General features: G+C 46.8%; 1 protein-coding gene across 8 annotated transcripts in view; it reads left to right on the plus strand.

Annotated features, from left to right (window-relative positions):
- Positions 1-17,934, plus strand: part of LOC112234605 (LIM domain only protein 7) — a 121,546-nt gene that overhangs the window by 55,783 nt on the left and 47,829 nt on the right. For 7 of the 8 annotated variants that reach the window (XM_024402836.2, XM_024402828.2, XM_024402863.2 and 4 more), the window contains 2 exons: positions 1,917-2,033; positions 16,324-16,579. In XM_024402836.2, the coding sequence (XP_024258604.1) occupies positions 16,362-16,579 (218 nt within the window). In that variant the 5' untranslated portion in view covers positions 1,917-2,033; positions 16,324-16,361. Of the gene's footprint in view, positions 1-299; positions 450-1,916; positions 2,034-16,323; positions 16,580-17,934 lie in introns of those variants that run through there. The other variant, XM_024402845.2, reaches the window with a different exon arrangement.

Here is a 17,934-nt window from a genome sequence, read left to right on the forward strand (position 1 = left end):
AGATTGATGGGGGGGGGCATTTTAATCCATGTTAGAATAAGGCTGTAACCTAACTAGATTTGGAAAAAGTCTATAGGTCATTAAACTTCCCGAAGGCACTGTATGTATGTGTGTGAGTCTGTGTGCATATGGCCATTGACACAAATTGTATGTGTGCTTAGTGTGTCGATTTGTGTGCTTGTGTGTGTGTGGCCTCCACTCCATCCCAGCCCCAGCCTTTGTCTTGTTCTGTTGTTGTGTAAGGGGGGCAGGGGTGATGCAAGGGCTGGCAGTCGCATGGATTGTACTCTCTCTTTCCAGCTCTTTCAGTGGGGGAAGCACATAGACCTAAACACACTATTCTTTTATTGTCATTTTAGCAGGCTGTGAGTGATAAACCACACACACACTCCCACATACACTTCTCTTACACGCACACCTATCAAGAGACCAACAGGGGACTGAAACATGTGAGTGGAAATGTTTTTATTTTACTTGGGAAGGTTTGAGGAGATGGCGGAGATTGGCTTTGCCCACTACTGTAGAATCCAATGGAACAGTAGGGTGATTTTAGGGTTTTGTGCTTACAGTATGTCTTTATCCATCCTATTGCTACATTCCAATCTACTGTATACAGTATGTAGTCATTTTTTAACCATCAGACCGCTTCAATAGAAGTGATTTCCATAATACCATACCCAGATCACTTTCTGGGGCAGCAAGAAGCTAAGGCTAGGGAGTGGCAGGTAGTCTAGTGGTTAAGAGTGTTGGAGCGGTAACCAAAAGGTTGCTGGTTCAAATCCCTGAGCCTGCAAAGTGGAAAAATCTGTCGTTCTGCTGTTGAGCAAGGTAATTAACTGCTCCCCAGGTGTAGATGATGTCGAATAAGGCAGCCCCCTGTACCTTAGGTTAAATGTGGAAGACACATTTTGGTTAAATGCATTCAGTTGTGCAACTGACAAGGTATCCGCTTTAGTCTAAAGACTCTTGAGCAATGTTTTTGCAGGGAAGGCCTGTAAATATGCACTGTAGTTAGTATTACCCTGTGCTGCCAAAACAACATGTAATTACCATGTAATATGCAGAAAACTGAACATAAAGGGGAACTACCATCAAATAGTGGGACACCGACAAAAACATACTAAATGGAGTAAATGCATCCCTCCACATTTTTTACATGCAAATAGCACTTGAGTTCTGTGATATCTGTAGTGCTCATGGAATGACATTATTGAGAGCTGCATTACTTTTTTATAAAACATGATTCAAAGACCTACATGTTTACAAGAGGTATAGGTCAGGTCAGTGCACACAAACAAATAGCGATGTATCAGACGGTTCTGGATGAGGCAGGAAAGCAAAGAGCTGGACACTAGTGGCCACAGGAGCCACAGAGGCCAGTATAACCTTAGGACAACTATGTATGGGCATTACTATACAATAACAATACAGAAATCTAATCATGAGCCATCCTAACAGTCCATACTATATGTAGGCTACGTAGAGTTCTGCTCAAATGTACTGTAAGTGTGTCCTTATCAATATATAACTATGTCCTACTGTTTTCCACTGTTTACCTGGGTTCAAACAGGATCTGTTTTCATTCAAATACTTTAGCCACACTTGATTGAGGGTGCCTGGCTTTTCACCAATTGTATAGTCCCACAAGGGCAAACTCTGCCCATCTGGCACTCCTCAAACACTCAAAGTATTTGAAAGAAAACAAGTACTATTTGAACCCAGGTCTGCTTGTTTGTTCTGTTTAATAGCTGTTTAATAGATGTTCAGTAGAAAAGAACAGTAGAAAAATGTCTGTCAAAAAGCATATGCACCCACCCAGTTGCTGTATTTAGAGACATTGGCATTGCTCCTGTAAAGTACTTATGCATACATTATAATCATGATTTTTGTAATAACTCATGTTCTCTTTCTCCCAGGTGCTGATCTCCATATACTGGCTGGGTAGGAAGGCACAAAGCGAAACCTTCTATAATAGACTTAACCTAAACCTCAAGGCCTTCGAACGACTACTGGGCATAGCAGCAATATCCAAGGTAAATATATAACCTTACTGTACATACTGTACGCTGTGCTAGGCTAGGTTAACACTTTATTATTCTTTCGTTATTCACTCTATTATACTCTATATAACCCATTCTTTTTTATGTTTGCCCCTTTTCGTAATTATATTTATATGTGTACTGTATTAGTAGCCTGGTCCCAGATTTGTCTGTACTGTCTTGCCAATGTGTTTAACCACAGGAGTTTGCACGACGAAGACAGGCTACGGTATTAGCAGTATTCAAAGTAAAGTTGCCTCACTGTACTTCAGTGGGCTAGTTAAGTTTGGGGTCCATCAATTGATGGACATTCCATTTTAATTTGGTCAATTTGGGAAGTGAATTGAAATTGCAATTCAAGAATGGAAAGATGTCTTAGTTTCAGTTAGGATTTTTCAACACTTTATTTGGAATTTCACTTCATGAAACTGAAATGAATTGGAATGGACCTCAACCCTGATGTACCTGTACATTGTTATTCAAACTACAGTTTTTGTGATGTGTTTTACCATGTAAAGGTTTGAGTAATCAGCATAGCTACAGTAGGAATCAAATCGTATGAATGAAATCCTCTTTTACACTCATACCCCATCACATCTCTACATCCTTCCCGGTATTTTAGCTATGTGTTGAGGAAGCCAGCCCATTGGCCGAGGGGCTTCAGGCTCAGAATACTTGACAGTCTGTACTAAAACCATAGCAAAGTTAAGTCATAACTGATCCAATCTCCTGACGCAGCTATTTTAATCTTGTTTACTTCAGAAGCCCATAGGTCACTTGGTACATGCATAAAAGTGTGTGTGTGTGTGTGTGTGTGTGTGTGTGTGTGTGTGTGTGTGTGTGTGTGTGTGTGTGTGTGTGTGTGTGTGTGTGTGTGTGTGTGTGTGTCATTCTTTGCACATGTGTGTTTGTGTGTGTCGTGACATTGCTGAGTTTTACAGTTTGGTCTGTTTGTAGTTAGATTTACTAAGCACATTCAAGCCCTACAATTACACTCAATACCATGGGATTTTATACGATTAAAAACAGGCAAAAGTGATGATTAGTTAAAGTGATGGTTAGTTACAACATGTTCCATGCGTTTATCTGTTCCAGTTCGAGCTCAGTGAAGCGATGTTAAGCCAAGCTCAGTAGGGAATAGCATAGAATAGCATTGTTTAGCCCTGGATTCAAAGTACATTTTTGATCGGACATTGTCTGTGTCCGATATGGCACCCTATTTCCTACATATTGCACTACATTTGACCATGGCCCACGGGGATGTGTTCAAAAGTATTACATTATGTAGGGAAATGGGTGCCAGTTGGGAACAGAGGCAGTTATTGTTTCATAAAGAGCGGCTGACAAGTTGTTGCTTGTTGGGAAGCAGGCTGGTTAGAGAGGCACCATGCCATATTTTTTTTATTTGAACATTTATTTAACTAGGCAAGTCCATAGAACAAATTCTTATTTACAATCACGGCCTACCAAGAGGCAAAAGGCCTCCTGTGTGGACATGGGATAAAAAAGAAAGTAGGACAAAACACACATCACGACAAGAGAGACACCACAACACTACATAAAGAGATACCTAAGACAACAATACAACATGGCAGCAACACAACATGGTAACACAAAATGGTAGCAACACAACATGACAACAACACAACATGGTAGCAACACAACATGATAACACAACATGGTAGCAACACAACATGAAAACAACACAACATGGTAGCAACACAGCATGATAACACAACATGGTAGCAACACAACATGACAACAACACAACATGGTAGCAACACAACATGGTACAAACATTGTTAGGCACAGACAACCGTACGAAGGGAAAAAAGGTTGAGAAAACAATACATCACGCGAAGCAGCCACAAGTGTCAGTAAGTGTCCATGATTAAGTATTTGAATGTGTAGATGGATATAAAACTGTCCAGTTTGAGTGGTTACGCTAAGCCAGTCTTTAGACTGTCAACATTTATCATGGTTGTCCCCGTCACACAACGCATGGCTAACTGGGTTGTGCTTGCATGAGGCAGAGTGGAAAACACTCTGAAGTTTGTGTGTGGGGGAGGTGTGTGTGCGTGAGTTGTCATGTACCCAGTGAGGATAACCCTAAAGAGCTAAATGACTAAGAGACACATCACTCTGTCTTCAAATTAAATTTAAATTAAATTAAATGTTATTGGTCACACACATATATTTAGCATATTTAGCTGTTATTGCGGGTGTAGCGAAATGCTAGTTCCTAGTGCCAACAGTGCATTAGTATCTAACAATTCACAACAATACAAACAAATCTAGAAGTTAAAGAATGGAATTAAGAAATATATAAATATTAGATTGAGCAATGTCGGAGTGGCATTGACTAAAATACAATAGAATGGAATACAGTATCAATCAATCAATAAATCAAATGTATTTATTAAGCCCTTACATCAGCTGATGTCACAAAGTGCTGTACAGAAACGCAGCCTAAAACCCCAAGCAGCAAGTAATGCAGGTGTAGAAGCACGGTGGCTAGGAAAACCTACCTAGAAAGTCCCAAACCTAGGAAGAAACTTAGAGAGGAACCAGGCTATGTGGGGTGGCCAGTCCTCTTCTGGCTGTGCTGGGTGGAGATTATAACAGAACATGGCCAAGATGTTCAAATATTCACAGATGACCAACAGGGTCAAATAATAATAATCACAGTGGTTATAGAGGGTGCAACAGGTCAGCACCTCAGGAGTAAATGTCCGTTGGCTTTTCATAGCCAATCAGTATATGTATATCAGTATATGAGATGAGTATGCGATGAGTGAAGCAGTATGTAAACATTATTAAGTGACTAGTGTTCCATTATTAAAATGGCCAGCGATTAAAGTCTATGTACTTTGGAAAGACTCTTCCTAGAGCTGGCCGCCTCGGCCAAACTGAGCAATCGGGGGAGAATAGCCTTGGTCAGGGAGGTGACCAGTCTGAAAGAGCTCTAGAGTTCCTCTGTGGAGATGGGAGAACCTTCCAGAAGGACAACCATCTCTGCAGCACTCCAACAATTAGGCCTTTATGGAAGAGTGGCCCGACGTACGCCACTCCTCAGTAACAGGCACATGAGAGCCCGCTTGGAGTTTACCAAAAGGCACCTAAAGACTCTCAGACCATGAGAAACAAGATTGAACTCTTTCGCCTGAATGCTAAGCGTCACTTCTGGAGGAAACTTGGCACCATCCCTACTGTGAAGCATGGTGTTGGCAGCATCATGCTGTGGAGATGTTTTTCAGTGGCAGGGACTGGGAGACTAATCAGGATCGAGTCAAGATCAACGTTGCAAAGTACAGAGAGATCCTTGATGAAAACCTGCTCCAGAGTGCTCAGGACCTCAGATTGGGACGAAGGTTCACCTTCCAACAGAACAACGACCCTAAGCACACTGCCAAGACAACACAGGCTTCGGGACAAGTCTCTGAATGTCCTTGAATGGCCCAGCCAGAGCCAGAACCCGATCAAACATCTCTGGAGAGACCTGGAAATAGCTGTACAGCAATGCTCCCAATCCAACCAAACAGAGCTTGAGAGGATCTGCAGAGAAGAATGGGAGAAACTCCCCAAAATACAGGTGTGCCAAGCTTGTAGCATTATACCCAAGAAGACTCGAGCCTGTAGTCACTGCCAAAGTTCTTTAGCAAAGTACTGAGGAAAGGGTCTGAATGGTTATGTAAATGTGATATTTCAGTTTTTTATTTTTAATAAATTAGCAAACATTTCTCAAATCCTGTTTTTGTTATCTCCTTATGGGGTATTGTCTGTAGATTGATGAGGAATTTAAAAAAAAAAACATTTTAGAATAAGGCTGTAACCTAACAAAATGTGGCAGAAAGCAAGGGGTCTGAATACTTTCTGATAGCACTGTATATAGGGCAGAAGCTTCTAAGATGCAGGGCTGCGTAACCGGGTGGAAGCCGGATAGTGATGGCTATTTAACAGTCTGGTGGCCTTGAGATAGAAGCTGTTTTTCAGTCTCTCAGTTTCAGCTTATCTTTATTTTTTACCCCTTTTTCTCCCCAATTTCTTGATTTCCAATTGGTTGTTACAATCTTGTCCCATCACTGCAACTACCATATGGACTCAGATGAGGCGAAGGTCGAGAGCCGTGCATCCGCCGAAAAACGACACCGCCAAGCTGCACTGCTTCTTGATGCAAATGCTCGCTAAATCCGGAAGCCAGCCGCACCAATGTGTCGGAGGAAAGACCCGACACCTGGCAACCATATCACTGTGCATTGCTCTCAGTCCCAGCTTTGATGCACCTGTACTGACCTCACCTTCTGGATGATAGCAGGGTGAACAGGCAGTGGCTTGGATGGTTGATGTCCTTGATCATCTTTTTGGCTTCCTGTGACATCGGGTGGTGTAGGTGTACTGGAGAGCAGGTAGTTTGCCCCCGGTGATGCGTTGGGCAGACCTCACCACCATCTGGAGAGCCCTGCCATTGAGGGCGGTGCAGTTGCCATACCAGGTGGTGATACAGCCCGACAGGATGCTCTCAATTGTGCATCTGTAAAAGTTTGTAAGGGTTTTAGGGGCCAAGCCAAATTTCTTCAGCCTCCTGAGGTTGAAGAGGTGCTGCTGTTTCTCCTTCACCCCACTGTCTGAGTGGGCGGACCATTTCAGATCGTCAGAACGTCATGATGTGTACGCAGAGGAACTCGAAGCTTTCCACCTTCTCCATTGTGTTCCCATCGATGTTAATGGGGGCGTGTTCCCTCTGCTGTTTCCTGAAGTCCAAGATCAGCTCCTTTGTTTCGTTGACGTTGAGTGAGAGATTATTTTCCTGTCACCACTCTCCCAGGGCCCTCACCTCCTCCCTGTAGGCTGTCTTGTCATTGTTGGTAATCAGGCCTACTAGTGTTGTGTCTTCTGCAAACTTGATGATTGAGTTGGAGGCATGTGTGGCCATGCAGACATGGGTGAACAACGAGGTGGAGGTGTTGTTTCCTACCTTCACCACCTGGGGGGCGGCCTATCAGGAAGTGCAGGACCCAGTTGCACAGGGAGGGTTTCAAACCCAGGGCCCGGAGCTTAATGATGAGCTTGGAAGGTACTGTGATGTAGAATGCTGAGCTACAGTCAATGAACTGCATTCTTACATAGGTCTTCCTCATGCCTGGTGGGATAGGGCAGTGTTCAGTCTGATGGAGATTGCATTGTCTGTGGATCTATTGGGGCGGAGACAAATTGAAGTGCGTCTAGGGTGTCAGGTAAGGTGGAGGTGATATGATCCTTAACTAGCCTCTCAAAGCACTTTATGATGACAGAAGTGAGTGCTATGGGCGATAGTCATTTAGTTCAGTTACCTTTGGTTTCTTTGGTACAGGAACAATGGTGGACATCTTGAAGCAAGTGGGGACAGCAGACTGGGATAGGGAGAGATTGAATATGTCCGTAAACACTCCAGCCAGCTGGTTTGCGCATGCTCTGCGGACGCGGCTAGGGATACCGTCTGGGCAGGCAGCCTTGCGAACCTTTTAAAGATCTGGCCCTTTTTTTCAATTTTCACCTAAAATGACACACCCAAATCTAACTGCCTGTAACTCAGGACCTGAAGCAAGGATATGCATATTCTTGATACCATTTGAAAAGAAACACTTTGAGGTTTGTGGAAATGTGAAATTAATATAGGAGAATATAACACATTAGATCTGGTGAAAGATAATACAAAGAACAAAACATGCGTGTTTGAAATGCAAGAGAAATGCCATTATATTACTTAGGAGTCTAGCCACAATTTAGATTTTGGCCACCAGATGGCATCAGTGAATGTACAAAGTTTTAGACTGATTCAATGAACCATTGTATTTCTGATCAAAAATGTTGTATCAAGACTGCCCAAATGTACCTAATTGGTTTACTAATACATTATCAAGTTCATAACTGTGCACTCTCCTCAAACAATAGCATGGTATTCTTTAACTGTAAAAGCTACTGTAAATTGGACAGTGAAGTTAGATTAACAAGAATTTAAGCGTTCTGCCCATATCAGATATGTCTATGTCCTGGGAAATGTTCTTGAAACTTGAGTTTAGTTTAAATTTATTTTTTTAAAGGGACAGTGCATATTAATCAACATTCCAGTTAAAGTGCCAGTTTTAGCCAGCCGGCTAATTTTCAACCGCAGTCCCTGGGCAGGTTATTAAAAACAATTACAATACAGACAATCAATGAGTAGTGAGCACACGCAGAGCATCATTGGACAAGCAAGACATAGCATTAGACAGAGCAACATAGCACAAAAAGCAACAGGACAAAATCAATAAAAGCAACAAAGTGTTTCCACTGCTCACAAGCTACAGACAACAGACAACATGGAAACCGGCAGTACAAGCTAGGGATTATTTCACAAATCTGATTGACCTTTAGCCATGTTTTCATGTTTTTTGTAAAAGTGTGATAGGTGGTGCAGTTATGTGTGTCTGATGGCAGTGTATTCCAGACATGGGAAGCTCTCACAGAAAAAGCGATTGACTAAAGGATGCTTTTCCTTAAGGGAACTATACAGTCACCTCTCATGGCAGACCTTATGGATCTACTGCCATATGTTTGGGTTTTCTGTTTAACAAAAGTACTGAGTAGAGGGGGAGCCAGGCCATTTAGGATCTTGAATATAAGACATGCGTCGGTGTATTGTACAAGATTTTCCCAACTCAGGAGCTCATGCTTTCTGAGGATGTAACAGTGATGATGGCTATTGGGCTTCCTATCAAGCACTTTGAGAGCCTGTTTGTAGACAGACTGAATGTGTTTTAATGTTGTACAGCAAGCTTGGGCCCAACTAGTCAAGCAGTATGTTAAGTGGGGGAGTATCATAGATTTGAAATACAGTTTTGCTACCTCTGTAGTCAAACACTTTCGTATAAATCGGAAATTAGCTAGGTTGTATTTGGTTATTTGAATGACCTTTTCCACCTGCTTTTTAAGAGAGGTTGGAATCAAGTATGATGCCAATGTACTTAAAATCAGATACAACCTGGAGCTTCTCCCCTGACACATAGACATCTGGCTCAGTAGCATCTGTTGCCCTCTTTGTGAAGAACATGCAGACAGTTTTTTTCACATTGAGATGCAAACACGAGTCACAGAGCCACTTTGTAACCTGGACCATTACAGTAGTGAGTTCTTGTGCAGCTTGTTGTTTGCTCTTTGCATGCACATATATCACTGTATCATCTGCATACATTTGAACTTCAGACCCAGTACAGACAGAAGGCAGCATTGACCCGTAAGAGTGGGCGACAGCTCATTGCGCACTCTGACACACTGAGTTCTGCCTTCAAGGTATGATTTCATCCATCTCAAGGCATCGGGGAAAAAGTTGACTTGGATAATTTTGTGATGAGAACCTCCTGGTTAATAGTATCAAAAGCCATCCTTAGGTCCAGAAACACAGCCCCAACAACGCCCTCTTTGTCCATCTTGGACTTCACATTTTCCAGAAGAAAGCAGTTGGCCATTTCTGTGAAGTGTTTCGCTGTGAAGCCAAACTGCATGGAGTGTAATGTGAAGGGGCTGTTGTTGAGGTGGGCAAGCAGTTGTTCTGCTACACACTTTCAACAACCTTCGACACCACAGGTAGTATACTAATGGGCCTTTAGTTACTCACGTCAGCAGGGTCGCCTGATTTAAAGATGGCCGTTATTATGGCCGACTTCCATACCCTTGGAAACACCCCCAGACTAATAGATGTGTTGGTGACCTTAGTAATGGGGCCATTGAGTGACTCTTTGGAGTTTTTAAGAAAGGTAGAGTCCAGCCCAAACACATCTTTGGCTTTAGAGTTCTTTAGTAAGCTAATCACCTTGTTCACCTTTGACTCAGAAACCTCTCTTATGATGAAGACAGGTTGAGTGTCATTTCCTAGCACTGAGTCCAAGAAACCAGTGAAGGGGTTCTGTGTCAGTACCCTGACAGAGTCAATAAATTCACACTGAGCATGTTGATTTTACCGATACCGGATCTTTGTTGACATTTGACAATGTGTGGACTATTTTATCGGTTAAAAGTCTCTCAGCCGACACTAAAATTGGATAGTTTCATAATACAATGTCTTAGTCTCACTGTAAAACAAATAATGTTTTGGGATACAATAACATGTAGCATCAGTTGAAGAGAGCTACTTATAATAAGAAGCACATACCGCCCTCTAGTGGTTGCTAAATATAACTATATTTTCTCTTCGAAACTTATCAAACTCACTGTAAGAAGACAAATATATTACACAAACAGCTTTTTTTCTACTTCTATTTTATAATAGTTATTTCAATTAAGTTGAATAGGTTTTGTTTTGGTTCGTGGTGTTTAAGGCCAGGAGAGCAGGTCAGTAATTAGAGAGAGAGAGACTTTCCAGCGGTTTGCAGAAGAGTATGTCTTCCTTAATTGACCCCCCATAGATGTAACGAATATAAACCAGGAGCTGTGCCAGGCCTGCCACGTCTGTTAACTCATCCAGCTGTAATGCATAGAATTCCCTGGCTTGTATGTGAAGCAGTAATTGTTTCAAATCATCTCCTGCCATGTCACTGGTGTGTCGTGAAACAGTGTTGTTTGATGAAGATATTGTCTGTATAGTTCTTTTGGCCTTTTCCCCCAGCATTGTCCCAGCCATATCCGCGGAAGCAGGAAGAACTAAGTCCTCCACAATAGTATGGGGCTTATTTGTCCTAGCCACTCAGTAGCTCACCATATAAAATGATTCTAGCCCCTTCTTATTAATGGTATCGGTTGCTTTTAAACATGTCTTACTACTCAAAAGTCATCTTAATTCTCGCTCAAAAAACTCCAGTGACTCATTTTTCAAATTGGCTGTGGCTGAGGAAAGGCACTGCTTCCAATATAAGTGAACCCCAAATCAATGTAGTTCTCATCATATTTGCACCATGTAACGGTTTTCTAGTGGTGATGAAGGAGAGTCGGACCAAACTGCAGCGTGTCGATTGCGATCCATGTTTAATACAACAAAGAAACACGAACTTACAAAAAACAATAAACAAAACCGAAACAGCCTATCTGGTGCAAACTAACAGAGAGTACACATAGGACACTAAGGACAATCACCCACGACAAACTCAAAGAATATGGCTGCCTAAATATGGTTCCCAATCAGAGACAACGATAAGCATCTGCCTCTGATTGAGAACCACTCCAGACAGCCATAGACTTTGCTAGACAACCCACTAAGCTACAATCCCAATACCACCACCAAAACCCCAAGACAAACACACCACAATTACAAAAACCCCATGCCACACCCTGGCCTGACCAAATACATAAAGATGAACACAAAATACTTTGACCAGGGCGTGACAGAACCCCCCTAAGGTGCGGACTCCCGAACGCACCTCAAAACAATAGGGAGGGTCCGGGTGGGCGTCTGTCCATGGTGGCGGCTCGGGCGCGGGACGTGGACCCCACTCATTTAATGTCTTAGTCCCCTCTCCCTTCGTCCCTGGATAGTCCACCCTCGCCGCCGACCATGGCCTAGTAGTCCTCACCCAGAACCCCACTGGACTGAGGAGCAGATCGGGACTGAAGGACAGCTCGGGACTGAGGCAGCTCGGGACTGAGGGGAAGCTCGGGAGTGAGAGAAAGCTCAGGAGTGAGAGGAAGCTCAGGAGTGAGAGGAAGCTCAGGAGTGAGAGGAAGCTCAGGAGTGAGAGGAAGCTCAGGCAGGTTGATGGATCTACCAGATCCTGGCTGGCTGGTGGTTCCGGCAGATCCTGGCTGACTGGCACTTCTGGCGGATCCTGGCTGACTGGTGGGTCCTGGGAGACTGGCGGATCCTGGCTGACTGGCGGATCCTGGCTGACTGGCGGATCCTGGCAGACTGGCGGATCCTGGCAGACTGGCGGATCCTGGCAGACTGGCGGATCCTGGCAGACTGGCGGATCCTGGCAGACTGGCGGATCTAACTGATCCTGGCAGACTGGCGGATCCTGGCCGACTGGCAGATCCTGGCCGACTGGCAGATCCTGGCCGACTGGCAGATCCTGGCCGACTGGCAGATCCTGGCCGACTGGCAGATCCTGGCTGACTGGCAGATCCTGGCCGACTGGCAGATCCTGGCCGACTGGCAGTTCTGGCGGATCCTGGCAGACTGGCGGATCCTGGCAGACTGGCGGATCCTGGCAGACTAGCGGATCCTGGCTGACTGGCGGATCCTGGTTGACTGGCACTTCTGGCGGATCCTGAAAGACTGGCGGATCCTGGCTGACTGGCGGATCATGGACTGGCGGATCCTGGCTGACTGGCGGATCCTGGCTGACTGGCGGATCCTGGCTGACTGGCGGATCCTGGCAGACTGGCGGATCCTGGCTGAATGGCGGATCTAACTGATCCTGGCAGACTGGCGGATCCTGGCCGACTGGCAGATCCTGGCCGACTGGCAGATCCTGGCCGACTGGCAGATCCTGGCCGACTGGCAGATCCTGGCCGACTGGCAGATCCTGGCTGACTGGCAGATCCTGGCCGACTGGCAGATCCTGGCCGACTGGCAGTTCTGGCGGATCCTGGCAGACTGGCGGATCCTGGCAGACTGGCAGTTCTGGCGGATCCTGGCAGACTGGCGGATCCTGGCAGACTGGCGGATCCTGGCAGACTGGCGGATCCTGGCTGACTGGCAGATCCTGGCCGACTGGCAGATCCTGGCCGACTGGCAGTTCTGGCGGATCCTGGCAGACTGGCGGATCCTGGCAGACTGGCAGTTCTGGCGGATCCTGGCAGACTGGCGGATCCTGGCAGACTGGCGGATCCTGGCAGACTAGCGGATCCTGGCTGACTGGCGGATCCTGGCAGACTGGCGGATCCTGGCTGAATGGCGGATCCTGGCCGACTGGCAGTTCTGGCAGATCCCGGCTGACTGGCGGATCTGGAAGAGTCTGGTTGACTGGCAGATCTGGAAGAGTCTGGTTGACTGGCAGATCTGGAAGAGTCTGGTTGACTGGCAGATCTGGAAGGGTCTGGTTGACTGGCAGATCTGGAAGAGTCTGGTTGACTGGCAGATCTGGAAGAGTCTGGCTGACTGGCAGATCTGGAAGAGACTGGCTGACTGGCAGATCTGGAAGAGTCTGGCTGACTGGCAGATCTGGAAGAGTCTGGTTGACTGGCAGATCTGGAAGAGTCTGGTTGACTGGCAGATCTGGAAGAGTCTGGTTGACTGGCAGATCTGGAAGGGTCTGGTTGACTGGCAGATCTGGAAGAGTCTGGTTGACTGGCAGATCTGGAAGAGTCTGGCTGACTGGCAGATCTGGAAGAGACTGGCTGACTGGCAGATCTGGAAGAGTCTGGCTGACTGGCAGATCTGGCGGCGCTGGGCAGCCTGGCGGCGCTGGGCAGACTGGCGACGCTAGGCAGACTGGCAGTGCTGGGCAGCCTGGCGATGCTGGGCAGACTGGCGATGCTGGGCAGACTGGTGGCGCTGGGCAGACTGGCGACGCTGGGCAGACTGGCGATGCTGGGCAGACTGACGGCGCTGGGCAGACTGGTGACGCTGGGCAGACGGGGGCACTGGCGGCGCTGGGCAGACTGGCAGCACTAGCTGCTCCATATAGGCTGACAGCTCTGGCGGCTTCTTACAGACTGACAACTCCTTGCAGACTGACAGCTCCTTGCAGACTGACAGCTCCTTGCAGACTGACAGCTCCTTGCAGACTGGCTGCTCCATGCAGACTGGCTGCTCTATGCAGACTGACATCTCTGGCTGCTTCATGCAGACTGACAGCTCTGGCTGCTCCATGTAGGCTGACAGCTCTGGCGGCTCCGTGCAGACTGGCAGCTCCTTACAGACTGGCAGCTCCTTGCAGACTGGTAGCTCCGTGCAGACTGGTAGCTCCGTGCAGACTGGCAGCTCCGTGCAGACTGGCAGCTCCGTGCAGACTGGCAGCTCCGTGCAGACTGACAGCTCCTTGCAGACTGACAGCTCCTTGCAGACTGACAGCTCCTTGCAGACTGGTTGCTCCATGCAGACTGGCTGCTCTATGCAGACTGACATCTCTGGCTGCTTCATGCAGACTGACAGCTCTGGCTGCTCCATGTAGGCTGACAGTTCTGGCGGCTTCTTACAGACTGGCAGCTCTGGCGGCTCCGTGCAGACTGGCAGCTCCGTGCAGACTGGCAGCTCCGTGCAGACTGGCAGCTCCGTGCAGACTGGCAGCTCCTTGCAGACCGGCAGCTCCGTGCAGACCGGCAGCTCCGTGCAGACCGGCAGCTCCGTGCAGACCGGCAGCTCCGTGCAGACCGGCAGCTCCGTGCAGACCGGCAGCTCCGTGCAGACCGGCAGCTCCTTACAGACCGGCAGCTCCTTACAGACTGGCAGCTCCTTACAGACTGGCAGCTCCTTACAGACTGGCAGCTCCTTGTAGACTGGCTGCGCTGAACAGGCGGGAGACTCCGGCCGCGCAGGAGAGGAGAAAGGCTCTGGCTGCGCTGAACAGGCGGGACGCACTGTAGGCCTGATGCGTGGTGCTGGCACTGGTATGCCGTGCATGCTATGCCAAGCCCACACCTTTCTTTCTACTCTGTCCAATACATCCTCCACACTCTCAGACTCAGCACTCTGCTTCGCCGACAGCTCCAATTCCATCCATGGCTCTGCCCAGGGTCCTTGTCCGTCAAGGATCTCCTCCCAAGTCCATTTATCCAAAGAGTGCAGCCTCTCCCAATGCTGCTGCTGCCTCTGTTGCTTCTCCTGCTGCTGCCTTTGCTCCTGCTGCTGCCTTTGCTGCTGCTGCTGTTGCTCCTGCTGCACCTGTCGCTTCTCCTGCTGCTGCTGTTGCTGCTGCCTCTGTTTACCACGCCGCTTGGTCCTTGGTTGGTGGGTGATTCTGTAACGGTTTTCTAGTGGTGATGAAGGAGAGTCGGACCAAACTGCAGCGTGTCGATTGCGATCCATGTTTAATACAACAAAGAAACACGAACTTACAAAAAACAATAAACAAAACCGAAACAGCCTATCTGGTGCAAACTAACAGAGAGTACACATAGGACACTAAGGACAATCACCCACGACAAACTCAAAGAATATGGCTGCCTAAATATGGTTCCCAATCAGAGACAACGATAAGCATCTGCCTCTGATTGAGAACCACTCCAGACAGCCATAGACTTTGCTAGACAACCCACTAAGCTACAATCCCAATACCACCACCAAAACCCCAAGACAAACACACCACAATTACAAAAACCCCATGCCACACCCTGGCCTGACCAAATACATAAAGATGAACACAAAATACTTTGACCAGGGCGTGACACACCACTTGGATGGTCCAACGACGCTGTCTGTTGTTCGGTGCTTTCAGGGTAAGGGGGCAGTAGCTCTTCGGCTGCATCAGAATTACAACTTTCAGTGTCCATGCTAGCTGGGCTAACAACAAATGTAGAATTACTGATGCTAGCATTGGATGTGGTCGTGGAAGCAGAACAACTTGTGTCATCGACAGGTGCAGGTGTCGTACTGCTGGTAGTAGCAGTACTACCAGCAGAGCTGGTATGTGTCTCTATGGATGCAGATCTTACTTTTTTGAACCATTGATCCATTTTCGAGCAAACGGAATGAGCAGCAGCTACATTTAGCTACATGTGACCATTAGTGGAATTCCCGTGAGAGAGTAACGGTTAATGTGATTGGATGTTAATTACTTGACTAGACTAGCTGTATTTGACATTGTGTTGTTACTTTGCTGAACACTAGATGGTTTCATTTTATTTTTGGCAGTGAAACGAGGCTGCTCAGGCGAGAAAAACATCTCACCCAAATGTATAGCCTCATTGGAAAATATAAATGGACTGTTTGAAAATGTGAAGACGTATTTTTTTTAAAATGTGAATCACTTTTTTATTTGGCGTACCCCCTATGGCGTTGCGCTTACCCCTGGGGGTACCTCAGTTTGGGACTACCTGTTCTATCATATTATAACGGACAATCATGTTATACACAACACTAAATAGACCTTTACTCCCCCCTTTCCTTTTCTCTACTTTTCTTCCTCACTGGACCTCTCAACTCTACCCTTTCCCATTCCTCTTCTCTCCTCCCCCTTCTCGTCCCCCGTCCCTCCTCCCACCTTCCCTTTCCAATCTCCACTCGGCTATTCTCTCATTTACCTCTTATCTTCCCCTTCCCAACCCTCATTAGACTTCTCCCTCTTTCTACTTTTTCTCTCCTCTTACACTTCCCTCCCCTTTTCATTTCCTGTGTCCTTCCCCTTCCTCGTTAAATTCTCACCTCTTCCTTCTCTATATCTTCTCACTCCCCCAGGTTGTGGGAGTGACGTGGAGGTGGACTCAGTCTTCAGGATGGCGGCGGAGAGTAACAAGGATTCGCTGCACTACCGCCGCTCGTTGGTCATCGCACCCAAAACGACCACACAGTTCAACCAGTTCCTGCCCACTAAGGACAAGCCAGCGGCCTACGTGCCAGCACCTCTCCGCAAGAAGCGGGCCGAGCGCCACGAGGACAGCCGCCGAAGCTGGGCCAGCCCCAAGTACACTGAGGAGGATGGCACCTTCACCAGGTAGCAGAGTCATACACACACCTATAGCTTATACACCAGAAATCAGCTACCTCGAGTCTTTATCCACAGGTGCTGCTCTAGCAAATCCTTTCGGATATACGAAGGGGCTATAGAAGTGTAAAATGTTCATTCCGGTCTGTTCACTCGTCTGTCAATGGTTAAATCATCCAGAAGGGTAGGGCTCCATTCCATTTTAATTCAGTATAAATCAGGTGAATTGGCGTCCTTCTGTTAAATGGTAATGGTATCGAGTCAAACCTTGCCACCCAGTTTCTTTGATCGTGATGAAACTCCATTGCAACACAAGCTACAGTAAGCTAGCTCTATAAGCCAGCTTTTTTTTCTTTCACACCAAATAAAACTATTGCTTTGCACTGGTGAATACTGTATAAGACATGGATCTGACTCTATGTGGTTTAAATCTATTGTATGCCATACCCTGATACTTGCCCTTGTCTTTACACACTCCTCTCCTATCATCTCCACTGTCTTTCTGTCTGTCTGCTGGTTGGTTCTCCCATGGTTGTGTATGGTTGTCCCATGTTTATGGTTGTGTGTGTGCACTGTACCATCATATGTTGCGACTAACCTCGGAACACTGACCTCTGTGAGACCAGGTCCGAATCCTCCAACAACAGATGCATATCCCAGGATTCCCTGCCCGCCGCCCAACTGCAGTGGGCGTACGAGTACGAGAGTGGCAGTGGCGATGATTCTGATCCCGAGCGGCCGGACCCCGACCTCGTTCTGGACGACCTGGCCAGCCGGCGCTTCCACAGTGCCTCCCCTGCCCTGCCTACCAACTTCGCACTACCAATCAGCCCTGTGGAGGCCGGGAATGCTGTGGGATTAGGAGGAGGGGGAGGAGTGGTTTCAGTGGCGAAAGGAGGGACCTGGCCAACGGTCACAATGACCACAAACACAAACGCCCCACCGCGGCAGACGGTGACCTGCCTCAGGTCAGAAAGCCTGATGCTGTGGGATCTGACCAGAGCGAGAGAGAAAGAGAGAGTGCTTCTTCTGTTATGCCTGCCGGATGAACGAGTGTGGGAGAAAGAAAGAATGAGAGAACGCTTCAGTTTGCATGGTTTTCTAGAACCATGAGTGTAGCAGGCCACCTTTGTCTTAACTTGCCGGCTCTTCTAACTGATTGATTGAATACGTATGTTTTGTTTGATTGTTTTGTTTTATTGTTTTCTTTAGTTGTATTTGCTCGTTCCTCTTGCAGTTGGATTTGCAGTGACTTGCCATCTGAAATATCCAATTTCACATCGACTCGATTTCATTTACTTGATTTCATTGATCATGTGTTTTTCGTTTTGGTTCTGCCTTGCCCTTTACCTCTATCCTTGTGT

Source organism: Oncorhynchus tshawytscha, linkage group LG03 (genome assembly GCF_018296145.1).
Source record: "Oncorhynchus tshawytscha isolate Ot180627B linkage group LG03, Otsh_v2.0, whole genome shotgun sequence".
NCBI classification, from domain to species: Eukaryota; Metazoa; Chordata; class Actinopteri; order Salmoniformes; family Salmonidae; genus Oncorhynchus; species Oncorhynchus tshawytscha.